This window comes from Fundulus heteroclitus, unplaced genomic scaffold, assembly GCF_011125445.2.
Source record: "Fundulus heteroclitus isolate FHET01 unplaced genomic scaffold, MU-UCD_Fhet_4.1 scaffold_425, whole genome shotgun sequence".
Taxonomy (NCBI): Eukaryota; Metazoa; Chordata; class Actinopteri; order Cyprinodontiformes; family Fundulidae; genus Fundulus; species Fundulus heteroclitus.
The window spans coordinates 78420-96535 of NW_023396841.1; the positions used below are offsets into that span (position 1 = coordinate 78420).

The 18116-nt window shown below is 42.1% G+C and overlaps 1 protein-coding gene across 1 annotated transcript; it reads right to left on the bottom strand.

The window, feature by feature from the left end:
• Positions 1-8066: 8066 nt before the first annotated feature.
• LOC105938112 (glutaredoxin-like protein C5orf63 homolog) lies at positions 8067-16532 on the bottom strand. The gene is made up of 4 exons (XM_012879738.3): positions 16390-16532; positions 12898-12998; positions 11723-11779; positions 8067-8305 (listed from the first exon to the last, which is right to left on the bottom strand). The coding sequence occupies exons 2-4, from the start codon at positions 12991-12993 to the stop codon at positions 8135-8137; spliced, it is 324 nt and encodes a 107-aa protein (XP_012735192.1). The 5' UTR covers positions 12994-12998; positions 16390-16532; the 3' UTR covers positions 8067-8134.
• Positions 16533-18116: the final 1584 nt, after the last annotated feature.

The window sequence follows — 18116 nt, forward strand, 5'->3', positions numbered from 1 at the left end:
CCTCCTGTTAAAACCTGACATTACAGTGGTTTATCCCACCTGAGTTCACTTTCTCTCACCACACCCACACCTGATCACTGCCACACCTGTTCTCTATCAACAAATCACTTCAATAGAACCTGCCTGACAAAGTGAAGAACACAAGATCCTCAAAAACTCCACATCGTGGCGAGAGCCAAAGACATTCAGGAACAAATGAGAGAGAATAATTGAGATCTCTCAGTCTGGAAGGCGTTCCAAAGCCATTTCTAAAGCTTTGGGACTCCAGAGAACCTCAGTGGGAGCCATGATCCACAGATGGAGAAAACATGGAGCAGTGGGGAACCTTACCAGGAGTGGCCGACCGACCAGAAACACCCCAAGAGCGCAGCGACAAATCATCCACCAAACATCATAGCAACAGTAAAACATGGTGGTGATGGTCTGGGTCTGCTTTGCTGCTGCAGGACCTGGAAGACTTGCTGTGATAAATGGAGCCATGAATTCTGCTGTCTACCAAAACATCCTGAAGGATCCTGAAGGTCCAGCCATCTGTTGGTGACCTCTAGCTGAAACCAGCTTGGGTTCTGCAGCAGGACAATGATCCAGAACACACCAAGTCCACCTCTGAACGGCTGAAGAGAAACTAAATGAAGGCTTTGGAGTGGCCTAGTCAAAGTCCTGACCTGAATCCTACAGAGATGCTGTGTCCTGACCTTAAAAAAGCCGCTCATGCTGGAAAACCCTCCAATGTGTCTGAATGACAACAGTTCCTCAAAGATGAGAGGACCAACAATCCTCCACAGCGCTGAGAAAGACTCACTGCAAGTTATCGCCAACGCTTGATTGTTGCTGCTAAAAGCAGAACAAGCAGGGATTAGGTTTAGGAGGCAATCACTTTGTCACACAAGGCCATGTGGCTTTGGATAAAAAGCTTCATTTAAAAACTGCATCTTGTGTTTACCTGTGTTGTCTTTGACTGATATTTACATTTGTTTGATGCTTTGGTGTGACAAACATGAGAAGAATAGGAAATCAGGAAGGGGGAAACACTTTTTCACACCAAATTAGTTGCTTAGGCTTGCTGTTTAATGCAGCAGAAAAGGTTTTAGGGCCTTCAGAAGTTTTGATGAAAGCAAAAAAAATAAGATGTTTCTTAACCAAAACAGTGTACATAGCCAGATGCAAGATTTTTAATAAAATTGTGTTGCTGATATTGAATTTTTTTTTTTTTCAACAGTGGCTGGATAGACCACCACCTAGCTGGGGTCTATGGTTACAATAAACCCAACGCAGGAAGGCAGAAACAGTTTAGTATTTAGTAGTATTTGTTTATTTCATAAATGGCACATTCTGTATAATTATTGCATATTTTCCACATATCATGAAGCCCTGCTTCTGACCAGACTGTAAATGATTACCCAGAAAGTCACCAATATTATAACATCACTAGAAGATTTTTAATAAATCCGTACCTAAACTGCTGTTCCTTGAGGTTCAGGGTGTAACGGTACACAAATTCCCCAAAATCCCCTGCCGGTTTGGCTAGCATGTGTACCGAACAACTACAGCGTTGTTTAATATGTCAACACAAGCAGAATGTTTGTGTGCAGAACTAAGTGCACAGAGCAACGGCCCGTTGTGCAACTTTAAAATGGGAAACCAAAACAAACAAGCATCCTAAAATGTTGATTAGCATCAGACGTGTTGGCAGGATTCCCTCTGAGGAGGCGGGAAATCCCAACAGCTGAACTTGGAAGGTGCATTCAGGGACATCTCGTACACGGGATTGTCTATAAATCAACGCCAAAGTGATATAAACATATCGTATTCCCAAATATCAGTTCAGTCTTATTCAAACATTCCTAAATAACAACCTCGACCATTTGCAGATGGTTTTATTGCTGTACCTGATTGTATTTAGTTAATTGAAAATAGTCAAAATATAATCTCCAGTCAGTTCTTAGCCACTTTTAGAACTTCTAAAACATAAGGAAATGTAAGTATTTTCACAAAAGTAAAAAAAAAAAAAATCTTTATTCACTGCTTTAAAAAACTTTTTTAAATCTGATTGAAACGTACCAAACTGTGCCTTTAAACCCAAGTTATGTACTGAAGCAGGATTTTAGTGGACCTTACAACCCCAGTTCAGTGTGATTATCATCGATCTGTGCTTGTTTTTTAATAAAACTCTATTTATTTCCATGGTCAGCCTTAAATCACTGCAGTTTAATTGTTGACTTTTAAATCTTAGCCATGTTGAATGTTGTTTACATTGATGATGTCAATGTTTAATGAAGATTAGAGCTGACTGAAACGACAGGAGCAAATACACAGTGAGCCTAATTCATAACTTAAATATGTTATAAAGGTTTAATCTGTACTTCAGCTGTAGTATTTTATTATTTATAGAATTATAAATCAACTATTATTAATCAACGGCTAAACCCTAGAGAAACAAAAAGATTTGTCCTTTTACACACATATATGACATATATGAAAGAGGTCACATGTTTAGGGTGAGCAGATAATTCCATTTTTCCACACGTGTACAAGACGGACACCGTGTCATTGGACCAGGTTTTAAATTGCAATTACAAAATGGATCCTGATTATGACAACCTAACACGGTGCCATATCCACCTGCATCCCACAGTGAGTTCACTCTATCTACGGCCACCTGAAACAGATGCAGCAGGACCGTAATCAGTTCCACAGTGATGCTAGTGTTGGGCTGAGCGAAGCAGAACCCTGGTTCATGAACACAGAACCTTATTACACTAATAACTAAGGGCTAATTCTAGACATTCTGAAAAAGTTCATATATAACCAGAGAGAAACTAAACAAAGTAATGCATCATAGCCAAGTGGAAAGAAAAGTGTACATATTTTAAATCTGAAAAGTGTGGTGTACATTTGTATTTAAATGTACTTTGGACGCATGTCTCGATAGGCTTTGTACTTCTAGAAACTAATTTTTCTGCTTAAGTTTCTTAAGTCAGAAAATTGTCTGCATTTAGCTCCATTCATCATCCCCTCAAATTAGACCAGGTTCTGCGTCCCCACTGAAAAATCCCTACCCACAAAATGTCGCTGCCGGGAGTGGGGTGTCACACCAGGTGTCGCTGTGGGAGTGGGGTGTGCTGTGCTGTGCAGGGGTAGATTTGCACCATAGTGGTGCACTTTGCTAATTCATGTTGGCAACTTGCAAACAGAACTTCTAATGACTTTCTTTCAACATGGCTTTCTTCTTGTCACTCTTCCATAACAGACAAGTTTGTGGAGAGCACGACTGATCTGTCAACAGATTTGCCTTCCTGAACTGTGAAACTCTGCAGTTCCTCCAGAGTTACCATGGGCCTCCTGGCAGCTTCTGTGATTAAGGCTCTCCTTGTCTGTCCAGGTGGACGTCTATGTCCTGGTAGGTGTGCAGGTGGTTCACCCACTCCCCATGTTCAGGTGATGGATTCAACAGAACTCTGGGAGATTGTTCCAGAATCTAACGCTGCTTTAAGCTGAACCAGAACTTTCTCCCTGACCCGTCTGCTGGGCTCCTTTGTCTTCATGATGCTGGTTGTTCTCTAATGTTCTCTAACAGACCTCTGAGGCCAGAAATAAAACAGCTGCAGTTAGACTGAGATTATATTACTAACAGCTGGACTCTGTTTATTAGGCAAACGGATTTTATTTAGGTCAGTGATGTCCAAGTGTTTTGCGTACAAAAAATATATGCACCACATAAAAAAAATAAAAAATCAGATCTATATTAAAAATAAATTCAACAATAAAACAACCATATAATATGTAAATGAAACTAACAAAGTAATCAAATGTTTCTAGAGAGGGGATCTCTAAAATATGGTAGAGCCGAGAGAAAAAAAAAAAAAAAAAAAAAAAAAAAGGTCCAGCAGGTTTGCCGTAGTAAAAGAAAGGTTTATGCTGACCGTTTTCATATTGTAGTCCAAAAACGATTGTTGTGGACCAACAAGACTCTTTCTTCAAAGATTCTGGCTTTATTTAGTCAAGCTTAATAAAATGGTGTGCCCAAGTCTGCTTTGGAGTGAACACTCCTGAATGTTTGTGGTTCTATTTACATTCAAATAAAAGCAACAATCATGGCTAACATCTCCAAACATTTTGTCTTTAAAAAGGTTTTAATTTGTTGATAAAACTTTTGCCATAAAACATGAAAAGAAGGTGATCATCTGTATCATTCAGCTAGGCTGGCAGGCCACAAAAAAAAAAAAATCATTTGAGCGCCGCAAACATGCCCTCAGCTGCTCTGTGGACCCCACAGATTTATGGGTCAGATTAAAAGGGGCTGCTTACAATTGACTGATAATTATTGCTAAATACATTTACTTTATGTTGGTCGGTAACATGAGGTTCCATCAAAATACATTCACAGTTGCGTTTGCAACGTGACACGATGGCAAACATTTCCAGGGCAAAAAAAATGTTGTAAGACCATCTACAGCGGCTTTTAACGTCACCTAGTTTCAGCAGAGCACCCAGAGTGTGTCACTAGTTTACTCACATCATCACCAGCATCATATATTTCTACCTACAAGTAACAAACCGTTGGCTGGAGTAAGACCTGCAACAAAACAACCCTTTAAAATGAGGGAAGCCCAGAACCAACTGTGCTGGTAGTCTGCAGAACACTTATGGTGCCAGTCCTAATGCCAGGTGAAGGAACACAGCGCCCCTTCATGGGCAGAATAACACATTACAGCTGCTATGACCAGACAGGTAGAGTTGAAAACATGCAGTAATTTACCTCTGTACATATCCACCAGCGAGTCCCTCAGTTCCTTCTTGCAGCTCCATGAAAGAGAACTGGTGACTTTTTGATCTTCCAAACCTTTTTCTCTAAAAAAAAAAAACAAAAAACAAAAAAACAGTCAGCCACAACACAGAATGGAACACGTCACACGTTTGTTTCTAAAAACGATACTGACGTCAGACACACCTGCAGCTAAAACATTTCAACAGCCAGACGTTCGACGCACCTGACAGTGGAATCCTTTTATGGTCCACGCTGATCTCTATGACCTCCTCCAACTACATAAAACTGCTGTCAGAATCCTCTCAGATTCAACAGACTTGGAGGCAGCAAAGCATTCTGATCAAATATGGAGTTTCTGTCTCCTTAAAGCAACAGAAAGCAGCGTGGAACAAACTACAGGTCAGACCAGTTCACCTTCCAGAAAGACGGGTCACACCGACTACCTCAGCGGCTGCCAGATGAATCACTTCACTATGCAGGTCTGAACTTATGCCATACATGAGATCACATGACATTCGGTCGCATGGACCCAGCTACGTACTGGCTGTTGACTCTGGATCACAGGAAGTCAGTGTCATTAGCAGCCAGAACTTTGTTTAGGCCAGATTTCACTTAATGTCTCATTTTGTATACTCTGGCTAAAGTTCTAAAACTTTATTAGACTAAAACTTTAGAAGCAAAGTTCTAAAGTTTTAGTGTTCGGCCATTGATGTTGATGTTGCTCGTCTAAATGACTTGGATGTTTTACCTGTAGCTTGATTACAAGAATATGGATGATAAAGTAGGAATTGGTTGATTATTAGTATAAAATTGTACCCCGGTTTTACAAAGTTACGGTTTTACACAGCATCAGATTGAGCCAATGGTTTGAAGATGTTTTACTGAAATGCCAGAAAAAGTGCTTCAGTGATTCAGGTTTTCTTCAGTTGTATGAAGCTTAGTGCAATCCTGCCCCTCCCCAACTTGTTGCTTAGTACCACCAGCTGGCCACCTAACCCTTGCTTAAATCAAGGAGAAGTTTGGCCACATTTCCAGGTGCGAAGAAATTAAAAACTAGGGCTGGACAATATAGAAAAAAAGCTTATCGATAAAATAGAAATCATATTGATCAATATTTATAATTATCAAAATATTGCAGCCCTGGCCATTTTATGCTGTTTCTTAATGACCTATTTTTAAATAAATTTCAATCAATTCAAACTCAAACCTTTATTCAACCAACTTTTTACCAAAACTGTAAGTCTTAAAAAAGAAACAGAACTCTGAAGGGGCGGAGCTTAGTGAAGGAACGTTTCTGGGTCTGCGTTTGTGATTGGTTGGGAGGATTGTTGTATTAACCTACATGATGGGCTAGAATGCAAAAGGAAGGAAAACTGTTGCTCTAACTTTTTAATGACCCCTTTTTTCTATCGTACCACACGTCTATCAATCAATATATATTGTTAAATAAATTATTGTCCGGTCCTAATTGGAAAATAATGCAATGGAAACTAAAGGAATGCCACCTATCACTCTGATTTAGGTTGTTTTAAAGCTACTGCTGGTAAGCTGCAAGCAACAAGTCAGTTGAGCAGCTGTCTGCAGGCTCTACCTCCACTTGACCTGATCACTTAAATCAGCTTGCTACTGTTGATTTATGCAATAAAGACAAGAATGGTAAAAAGAGATCTATTTCAGCACAGGAAGCACTTCAAAATTACCCTATATAATAAGCATCTCTTAAATATTTTGCTGAAGTCTATATACCCAAATTAAAACAAAAAAATATGTGCTATAGATAATTATATTTGTAATAACCCACCTTGCACAATATTTGCAATATTAGTGTCTATCAATTGCCTCTTTTTTTCTAAATAGGAGTTCAGAAGATCAGAAATATTGGTTTATGTACCGTTACACAGTGGAACCACATATTTACTCAATGTTATCATACCGGGAGAATCCCAACAATGCCCCATGGTACAAAACAGAAATCTAAGCTTTCTCTCAAAAGGGTTCAACATCAATGACGAAGAAACACCTATGGCCATTTGAAATATAATAAGGCCAGTAATACTCAAAGTTCTTAAGCTAATATCATTAATATTATGTTCTTAACTTATCGGCACACCATTTCAAGCCCATTCAGCGCGCAAGCTGCAGCCGAGAATATGAAACAATAAAAGGAATACTGCATTACTTCCAAATCAAGTTTTTTTTAACAAAATGGTTATAGTGGATAATTTAGTCATGTTCTTGCATTGAGGATCCACATGCAGCACTCCCCCTCCCTCTCCCTAACTGGCTTGGATAAACTAATTCAGAATTGGACAAAACCAGGAATGACTGAACTTCTAAGGAGCTTCTGGTAGTTTGGTCACTTAGGGATGTGCTCAGATTCAGCAAGACAACTGTGTTCATGTCACCTACATGTTTTTAACATTTTTAAAATGCCATTTATAACAAAATGTTATTAGAGGATTTTCACATATTTTAATACATATGAAATGAAAAGGTTCCTGGCATGACATGATTGGTGGCCACACGCCATTAGTGATGTTCATGATCAGTTTTCTGTCACCAGGGTGGTATTATTCTGAAAGCTGCTGGTAGATATTAAACAGAACTGCACAGAACAGATTAGATGGGATTTCTTTCCTTACTCCAGCTGCTGCTGCAGATCACGGATCTTCCTCTTGGCTTTCTGCAAAGCAACCTGAACATCCGCAGATCTGCTGCTGGAACTGCTAGACGCCATTACATGAAAACAGACTTCTCCATGGCAACTGCCCCACACACAAATCGTCACAGAAAAAAACTTCCGGGTCACACGGAAAGAAGCTGTGCTGTGATTGGCTCTTTCAGGAGGTTAAATATTAATGAGCTCATTGGATACCAGGCCATGTGACTCAGACACACTTATCTCGTTTGCCACGTTTGTGCAGGTTTGCCTGTAGTGAGTTCTCCCCTCCAGCCTGGTGCCCCCTTTTTTAGCCAGAATAACTCAGACTCCACTAGTCTAGAACCCAGAAGGTGTGCTCTGGCACCAAGAGGGCAGCAGCAGATCCTCTAAGCCACAGGGGTCAGACTCAAGTCCTTGAGGGCTGGTGTCCTGCAAACTTTAGTCTCTCTGTCAACACACCTGATTCACATAATTGGACCATCAGCAGGATTCTGTAGAACTTCGCTGCATGGGGGGGGGGGGATTCAGGTGTGTTGGACCTCAGTCACATCAAAAAGAGCGGGACACCGGCCATCGAGGACTGGAGTTTCCGACTCCGAAGCTAATGGAGCGAATCTTACAGAAGACAAGCAAAAATTATTTGGGAGGTTGTCTTTATTGATCATTAAACAGATACGATCTCAATCGAATACATAACGTTCTCATCACAGGTTTTGCTTCTCAATATCTTGAAGCAGTTTGTCCAGCAGTGCAGCGTCCACTCCATGTTTCATCAAAAACTGCCCATTCAGGTGGAACACTGGGATGTCCCACTTGTACTTGTCCCACCACTGCCTGTTTTCTGGGAGGCTGATGTCCACCTGCTGCAGGAGGAACTGCATGGGGCACAGAGACACAGACGCCATGTCAGCAGAAAGCCGGAGGGAAGCTGGAAAGGCTAGAGGTGAGCAACAAGCTAAGGGTATGTGCCAAGAAGGATTTGGAAACCCTGAACACTGATGTAGTGATTGGAATGGTTACTTGTACTGTTCAAACCGTATCATCCCTGTTGATCCAAGAGAACATCAAGAACTGCTGAATGAACATCTCACAACACAGAATCCACTACATAGCGTTTAGCAACAGAGCTCCACAACCGTTGGAATGGAGTACCTATATAGCCCAAATAGTCCGGGCTGATGATGGGCTAATCAGGAAGAAAAGGACTGGGAAGGTTTTTTTTATTAAACCTTTATTTAACCAGGCAAAATACCCAATTGAGATTGAGAGCCCTTTTCCAATGGCGACCTGGCAGCAACACGTCTTAGTGGACAGACAAAACAGCAAAACAAACATTAAACACAAAATTACAATGGAAGAGTTAGAATCTCAGTAACAACTTGAAAATGTAAAACTGTAGTAAGTTAAGTTTTCTAAAAGCAGACAGTGACACATGGGTATGAAACGAGGGTGAGGTGGGAGCTGTACTTGGTCATTTTACCAGCCAGACTCTTATGTTGCGTTCAGACCAAACGCTTTTTAGTATCAAGGGCATCTGGTTTACCTGTAAAGTCTTTGGTGGACTCGCCTCAAGGAGCTTCGATACACGTTTTGAAGCTTTCCGAGCATTTCACGCTGCACGTTTGGCTTGGCGCACGTTAAGAGCCTCTAGAGCGGCCGACGCAAGAGTTGGAAAATCTGGACTTTTGCAGCTGGATGCGGCGCTTCAACCAATCAGAGAGACTCCGCTATGTGAGTGGGGGATTATCCGATAGGAAAAATATTTTTTACTCATCACTGATAAATGTTAACATCAAGCCTCCTGAATGATGCCCACTAACCTGAGACAGATGGACAGATGCTCTTGAGCTGAAATGAGGCGCCTGTAGATGTCCTGGCTGGAAATGAGGCACCGATGCCGGTCAGCAGGTTGTCAAACTGGGCTCAGGGGGACAGGTAAATAGCGCTGAAAGCAACCCTTGTTGGCACGCAGCTCCTGGTGAAACTCACCAAACTCAAAATGCCTCTGAATTATTTGTGAATTCAGACACGCTGCAGATTATATTATTCAGTAACTAAAGCCAAGCCACTCTCTCGATTTCATACGCAGTTTTCCAAAGAGTCCGGCAGAAGAAAAGAACAGGGTAGCTCCTCCCAATGGGCGCCACTTTGCCAGGCTCTATGCCGTGCGTCTGACTTTTACCTGCTGAAGCGTCCAAGCTGAGGTATTCGATGCCTTTTTGACACTCAAAAGGCGTTTGGTCTGAACACATGACGGATACATGAGGATATCATCCGCTCAATGATGAAAAAAGGTGAAGCTGATAGAAATAACAGGCTGATCTGGGTATGATTTGTTCAGAGACCAGAGAGCTGCCCTGCAGGCTGCATCAGGGACCCTGAAGGCTGTTTTACTCCTGAGACAGCATCACCTTACAGTCCTTCAATGGTAGATCACCTGTCCACACTCCATGAAAGGTCTATGGACAGTCTGTGTAAAGCTAAGGTCCAACAATGGTCCCACAGGTCCAAACAGAAAGCGTGGACTCAGAGATCGAATGACCAAGTGCTGCTCTGTTGGGTTTTTAGAGCTGGTATCAAGAGCTGGCCTGTCTAACTCTAAGAAAGGATGCAATAGATACAGAACTATGTTGTGTACTGAATCATGACTTGTATCCAGGCCTGACTGGCGGCCACTCCCTACTGATTTGGGACCATTAGTGTGAAAGTAGCACCAGTTCTGTTAATCTGATCCAATAGCCAGTGAAACAACGTCACAGTACCTAACCGCACATGCAGTTTTCTCTTTTCTAAGTGAATTAGAAATGTTTCATAGCTCTTTGAAACACACAAAGTCCAGGCTGGAACAAGGAGCACTCGCCCATGTAAGTATTAATAAATAGAACAACCGAATGATGGCGAGTCCATTCGGTGCAAACATCCTACTGTTGCTGCAGAGTGCAAGACGCTGACCTGAACAACACACACTGAGGGGAACCGAGTAGCTGGACCACCGAGTCAGTCCCCAGGCTCCAGCAGGACTTGGCAGCTAAAGAACCCAAATGATCCTAGAGTCTAAGTTCTACTGAGAGAAGCAGGTGTTGGTCCAGGACTTGGAGCCAGAAATAGCCAATGAAAACACATGTTGCATTCAGGTACTGGTCTGGCAGAGAGGAATAAAACGTTTCTGTCTTCAATGGGGATGGCTTCTGCTGCGTCCGAGCCAGCCTCAGCGCCAACAAGCTGTACCAAGGTTTTTAAAAAGCCTCAAAGCACTCACATTTTCCATTCCAACAGTCCTAGGGTTTAAAACTACCGCATTTTAAGACTATAAGGCGCACCAGATTATAAGGCACATTACATATTCTTCCCGTGTGTAATATCACTCCGCCCCTCTGGAAGGGTGACCAGACGTCCCCAGGGTCAGTCCCCGTTTTGGATGACCTGTCCTCGATTTCAGTGTATCATGATGGAGTAAATCAAATCTGGTTACCCTACACCGCTCTCTCCTGAAAGGGAGAACTATCCGCTCCGTCCAGAGAACAGAGTAGTGGGACTACACTTCCCTGTTTCTAACATAAGGGCAAAATAAATGTAACTTTTATATTGAATTAATTTACTAGGTTTATTGTTGCTAGCGCGTTCTCCGGGGTGCAGGCTGCTTTACATGAATGCACGTCTAGTTTAGACATTACAGTCAGGCAGTCTTGTAGACAGCTCAGAGGTCTGATCAGGTAGTGACACAGTGTACCGTAATGCTCTGAATATCCATTGACTGAAGCAGCTTCGTTGCTAACCAAAGTCATAATTCCACATTTTGACAGATTTCTGAGCACATTGTACCACCTAAAAATCGGTCAGTAATCACAAGTACGGGAATCAAATATAAGGCACACTGGATTATAGGGCGCACCTTCAATTTTTGAGAAGATTTAAGGGTGCCTTATAGTCGAAAAAATACAGTACTCTTTCTGACACTAGTGACTTAGTGCACTGCATTTCAGCTGGCTGAAAGGACGCTACTACAACTTTACTCTCACTTACAAGAAAGATTACTTCTGCTGACCACAACCTATCGCTCTAAGGAATCACTGTTTTAAATAACAACAACTGGGAGTTTTCTGTTAGGAAAAAAGACTGCAAAACACACTGGATCATGTTAAATGGTTTTGACTTGTTAAATAATGTGAACCATGGTATTTCTACTCTGGGTTATACGTCCCATGCTTAGTGTGACCTGGCAGATGAATCAGATTTGAAAGCAAAACACATGCAGGTTGAGGAACGTCAGAAACCAGAGGAGGTTCTCTCACCCTGTGTTTGAACGGCTGCAGCAGCTCTTTGGCTTCGTCACACAATGGACACGGATCCTACAGAGGGGAAAATCTTTACATTTATTCCTGTAGATAGATGTCTATGGACACACTGTAAATCATAGCAGACTAGCGCTGTATAAACTATACCACTGAGCTAACAACAAACTACATATTAGAGATGCACCGATCAGGGATTTCCTGGTCTCTGGTTTTTACAGAAATGTGACCAAAAATATACCAATTTTAGCTGATTCAGATTCCTAAATTAACAGCATTCTAAATTATTTTTCCAGCCTTCCAATAGTAATCAATCATTATTTATGGAAGCAGCAGCGGTGAGCCGGGACTTTGAAACAGGGTCTTACCTATTTAAAACAAATTTTAAATTACGTTGAGCTGACATTCTAAACTATCTTTAACATATTGGTGATTAGTGGGGTTGTCATAACTAACTGCAAACATCTGTCTGAGTCTATTACCTAAAAGATGTAGATCATTACTTAGATTTCCAAAAGACTGCCAATATTTCCGACTCCAACATGTTCCCCAGCATCTTGACCCGTCAAAAGAATGAAATGGAGTACCTTTGCCCTAATATGGCCAACCTTCCCTGGTCTCTGTGGATATAGAGTGACTTCTCCTCCTAACAGCTTTCCTGGGGCAGGCAGCTCCTTCTTGCCCCCAAGTGTCAAGTCCGAAACGACCAAAACTGCAAAGGTTTCAAAATGGCCAAAGAAACAAAACGACCACCATCTGTCCAAGTGTTATTATCTGTGATAGTAGCCGATACAACATCCACCATGCCTCCATAGTAAAAGCAGTCTCCTGTTAAATGGCTCCATTCAACCCCAATCTTCCTCTGACTTGGTCAAGCTTTTCCCCTCAGTACCACCTTCCACACAGAAGAGTGCTGTGGTCAGCATTACCTGCAATGCTGGCTGAAGTGGTGCCTTCACTGACTGGAAAAAAAGACTGGATTTTCTGAGTTTCCTTCCAAACTTTAACCAGTCAGGCTCACTCAAGCTAAAGATCGTCCGATTCCAGTCGACAGCCAACTTCTCGGTGCATCTCTAATAGAAATCGGTTACTTTCTGTGGCAGTTCTATAATGTATGAAAACAAATGCGCCCTATGGGGAGTAATGAAGTATGCAGGGTTTTGTGACGGTGTTACCTTTGTGAACAGAGTGAGAATAGGTAAAGATTTGGCTGAAAACATCCTGGAGAGCTGCAGAGCAGGACGGCCACACAGCGTCCTGTGCACAAACATCCTGTCTGAGAACAGAGACGTTAAAGGATTAATTCCAGGCAACAAGCACAGCTCTTGAAGTGATACATACCCGACCATTCTGCCTCCAACAGTTGACTGATTACGACAGAAACGTTCTAAAGCGTTTTACTGGGATCATTGTTCTACTGGGAAACACACGGGGCTCATGTTCCCAAGCCTAGCCATTTAGTTGAGCAGTTGAATACTGTGAAGGAAGTCCTCCTCGTTCATCAGTCCATCCACTTTCTGTAACACACCAGCAGCACAGAGAGCAAAACAGCCCGACAGCTGGATGTCTGACAGCTGGATGGAAAGCCTCACCTTGATTCCTTCAAACACACGTCAAGTCATGGTGGGCAAATAGCTCAATCTTTGTCTCATTCGACCAGAAAACATTGGTGTTGTCCAGAGTACTAGGGTGTTGCTTTTGGACCAGACGCTTCTGTATCTATGTTGAGTGCTGCCACCCACAATCACTCATCCTGCCATCTTTACCCGCATGGTCAAGATCAGGCTGGGACCAATGTGGAGAAACAGCGGCTCTACTCTGAGCTCCTCACCCATGTGACGGAGCTTCTCACCCTGTCCTAACACGAAGGTATCTGGCAGCCTTAGGGAGGAGGTTCCTTTAAGCTGCTTGAGACCAGGATCTTATCCCTTTGGGCATGATCCATAACTCATGACCACAGGAACATAAAATGAGAGCTCCCATTTCTGGTTAGCCATTTCTTCACCTTGACAGACCATAATAATCCCTGCATTAATGCAGATGGGGACACAGTCCATGGGTCCAACCTACCATCACTCATGAACAAGAAACCAAAAAACTTCAACTCCTCCACCAGAACAACTAGAAGGTCAGAGCTCGAAGAAGCCAACAGAACGTCATCTGTGAAGAGCAAACATGTACTCCTGAAGTTCCCAAACCAGATCCCCTCATCTCCACAACTATATCCTTGATATCCTGTCCATGAATACTACCAACAGGATGGGAGACTAGGGCCAGACCTGGAGGAGTCCAACCCACCGGGACCGAGTTGGCATCCTGCTGAGAATGCAGACACAGCTCCTGCTTTGGTTCTACAAGGACCAGATAGCCCTTCAACACATCCCCAACCATCTCCCACCTGAAGTTAATAGAGAACAGAACATTCTGGAACCTCCAGCTCCACTTACTAAAAGACTCAGTTGTATGTATAATTATGGCCCATTGTGGATTGGAGCAAATATCTACAATAACTTAAAACATGTTCACTTAATTCTTACATTTCCAAAAATCATCTCCGTTGTAGAGTTATTCCAGCCTTGAAATAAAACTGTCCAAACAAATGACTAAAAGGTCCAAATGAATACGGCATCCACAGCCCTGGTGACTGGACTCTTTTAGATGCAGACAGATGTAGAAAACATAGCAGTTTGCTAAAATACAGAAATGTGCATTAGTCTGAGAAGAGAAGTCAGAAAAAGGCCATGTTTTATCCAGGTTTTAGTTTTACAAACTAGTAAACGTCACTTGATTCTCCCAGGACCAGACCAGCAAACAGAGAATACGCAAAAGCTAGGGCTGGGCGATAAATCAATTCATTTGAATTTACAATTTTTTTAAATTTCATTTTTGGAAAATCTGAATTTTATTTTGCCAATGCGCTCATTGGGCTTCCATGAAGAGAATAGCATGCAATGCTCAAAATATGTTAAGGAAAATATGTTGTCAAAATATTGTAAACAGAAAACCTTTTTTTACCATAATACGAGAAACTTTAATTTACTCATTTACTTTTTTTTTTTTTTTTTTTTTTTTTTTACTTAGTTTGAAGTTACACAAATGAAGTGAAGCCTGATCCTAGCTCTTTGTTTAAAACCACTAGCAGCAAACATTAAGTTATATTTTCATTGTTTACAGTGGCAGGGCAGCCTGTTTCACATTCATGTCAACTCCCAGACGAAATGCTTGGAATAAAAGATAGTTTTTAAAATTATTTCTGTTTGTGAAACAAAAAGAAAAAAAAAAATCTATAAACTGGATTTGGTATAATAAATCGGAGATTGCATTTTTAAGCCATTTCACCCAGGCCTAGTAAAAGGTGCCAGAAATATTGACAGTTCCTGGTGAATATGAGAAACACAAGCAGACAGCACAAAAGCATCAAATATGAGGAATGTTATGAAGTACGACAAATGCTCTGCACACACACACACACACACACACACACACACACTTTCTGATGACACCTGTTAGCTGTTTTTCGGTCCATCTATTCCTCTAAATCAAAATAAAGGGGGGATGGGGGGCTGACACTCCAGTAGAGCACTCTGGGACTTGTAACACCAGCTGTACATGTGCTACAGGCCGCCCAGCTCTGTCAGACGCATCTCCCAACTCAACTCAGGCCCTAGGGCCACAGTTGGCCTATAGGGCCTGAGTTTGGCTCATGTAATTGTTTCTACCGTTCCTGACTGGATGCTCAGGTCCCAGATATGACACAAGACTCCCTTATTCACCAGCTGAACATCCTTATGTTAACACAATGTTGTAATTTACAGTGAATCAGTTTCAAATCAAGCAGAGGAAAATAAAAATAAAATCAATGTTGGGATGTTAGTGTTGACAACAGAAACGGACCTTAGCTGTGCTAAAAACGTGGTAAATCACATGCGATTTATCAAGCGGGGTAAATAAACATCGTACAAAAGGGCCAGACTGGTCTGGAGAGCCTTTCTGCCTTATTAAATGAAAACATCACCAGGAAACTAGTTTAGTAGTTACTTATCTCTGATTTAAACATTTCTTTGACGATGTGAAACACTTAAGTGCGATAAAATATTGTTTTATTCATTCATCTGCGTTGTTGTCGTGGGCTTTGTTTTGTCTGTATTTTGGTAACATGTTTCATATGAATCCAGCTGTGCTTGGCCCCAGAGCCAGGGGCCAATCAACATCTGCATCTGTCCAGACTGATTCCCATGTTTCTTCACAGTCTGTAGCCGGCAGCCAGCTCCATGCCTCCAGCCAGTCAGCGGCTGCAACAGCTCGTTCAGGTCTACTCTGCTCCCTGAGGGCTGCTTTGCAGAATTGGACTTGTGCTAAATAAAGGCGCTTTGTGTTTGTCTTCCACCAGGTAAAGGAGCGGACTGCGCATCCTCCTGGGGCTGCATGCAGCACAGACCTCCGGCATGCTGCAGCCCCGGCTCAGAGGAAAACACCTGAACGCAGCACCGCCAGCTCCAGGATGATGGAGACAGACTGGAGCAGCTGCCAGGAAATGGGACGCGTTTCTGCGGGGTCAGGGCAGTTCACAGGCAGCTGGACCGAGCTGGGTTCACAGTACCAGCTCGGTTCTGCAGCCCACAGCCCGGACAGAGGCGGAACAACAGGAGCAGTTCGAAAGGTTTTACCTGGCCAAGGTAGTCCTTCCTGCTCTCCGTCGGCGGCCAGCGGTGTCTGCCTGGGGACTCTGTGGACCAACAGCCGCGGTGGAGTGGACGTGTCCGCCTGGCCACCTGGAGAAGAAGAAGAAGAAGAGTTAGATGAGAGTTCTCCAGCGAGCTGCGAGCTCCCTCTGTTGGCCGCAAACAGCACAGCATGCAGGCGACCATCCTGCCATGTGGCGGACACTGGTGGAGCAGTTTTCAACCAGCGACTTCACGACAGAAAAATTTCCTTTTCTCTTGATTTCATTTTATTATTTTTCTTTTATGTAAATTTGACTGATGTGTATTGAACTTAAAAATCTGAATTAACACACAAACACATTATATATATATATATATATATATATATATATATATATATATATATATATATATATATATATATATATATATATATATATATATATATAAAAACTAATAAAAGAGGAAGTGTTACATTGTAGCAGCTGAGAGACTGGTCAGCCATGTAAAACAGATAAACTGACTGGTGTGAAACTACTCCAAGGTGAGCTGTAAATGACAGTCCTTTGGATCACATTCCCTTAAACAAACACCGATTAAAATCATGCCGGGTATTCAGGCGGTTCATTGTATTTTAGACTTCTAGGTATTTAGAATAATGTTGTTCCCGGTGTGATGGGACCTCAACCAGCTGGCCTTGCAAAAGAACCACCAGAAATATGACAAGTATTCTATGATTAAGTGAGACCATCTGTTCAATCTGATTTTATTCCAAGTGTCCTGGTTCAGCTTGATATACTGCATCTCTAACAGCTTTCCATATTCAGAGATTGAAATTCTTCCTTTTACAACAGCTCAATCAGAGGATCGAGAGCATCAATGCTCAAGTATTGCCACAGATTCTCTGTGTAATTTAGGTCTGGACTTTGGCTGGATCATTCTAGCACAGAGACTTGTTTTCATCTTCCAGTCCTCCACAGCCACTGTTCTGCAGTTTTTAGATGCCTCCATGCTCCAAAAAGCTTGAATTACCTCTTCGGCAAGCCATCAAGTTTGCAAATGCCTACTAATGAGCGATTCATTTGATTCAGGTATATTGGAGCAGGGATGCATCTAAAAGCTGCAGGACAGTAGCTCTGGTGAAGTGTACTAGGAGAACCCTGGAACATTGCATTGTAGCTCTGGGTTGATGTTTACGGTTGTCCTACTAGAAAGGACCAGTTTAACAGGTTCTCCTCAGGGATTCCCATTAAATCTGAGCAGCTTCCCTGCCCCTACCAACTTAAGGTCATTTCTATTTTTCTTCTGTTGTTAACATTAAAGGTGACTTCTTGAGAAAAAAAAGCAATTTTTGCACATTTTTGTACTTCCATTCTCTGTTTCTTTATTCTAGTGATGCACTTTGAATTACCTCGGGTATGAGTGGTGCTTTACGTATAAGCTTGCCGTACCTCACTGAGGAAAACCTTCCCCACTGCACCACGTGGTCGCCACCATCTTACACCGTTGGTGATCTTGTTGTGGTCGAGAAAATTGTTGTTTTACTCAAAATGGCAAGTATAAGAAACAAAAATCATTATAACCAAAACATTTAATAAGAACCCAAGTTCAGAGCCCCTAGAAAGTTATCATGGATCCCTCCTTCTTCAGCATTGGTATGTAATGATTGTGAGAACGCTTCTCTGTTCATGTGGAGTATGTATATTCCAGGCCTTAGGTTCCCCCCCCCC

Excerpts from the sequence above, each read along its gene's own strand:
- LOC105938112 (XM_012879738.3), bottom strand. The coding sequence starts at position 12,993 with ATGTTTGTGCACAGGACGCTGTGTGGCCGTCCTGCTCTGCAGCTCTCC. Across the intron at positions 11,780-12,897 it reads TTCTCACTCTGTTCACAAAG|GATCCGTGTCCATTGTGTGA; the intron begins GTAACACCGTCA and ends TCCCCTCTGTAG. Across the intron at positions 8,306-11,722 it reads TGCAGCCGTTCAAACACAGG|TTCCTCCTGCAGCAGGTGGA; the intron begins GTGAGAGAACCT and ends TGCCCCATGCAG.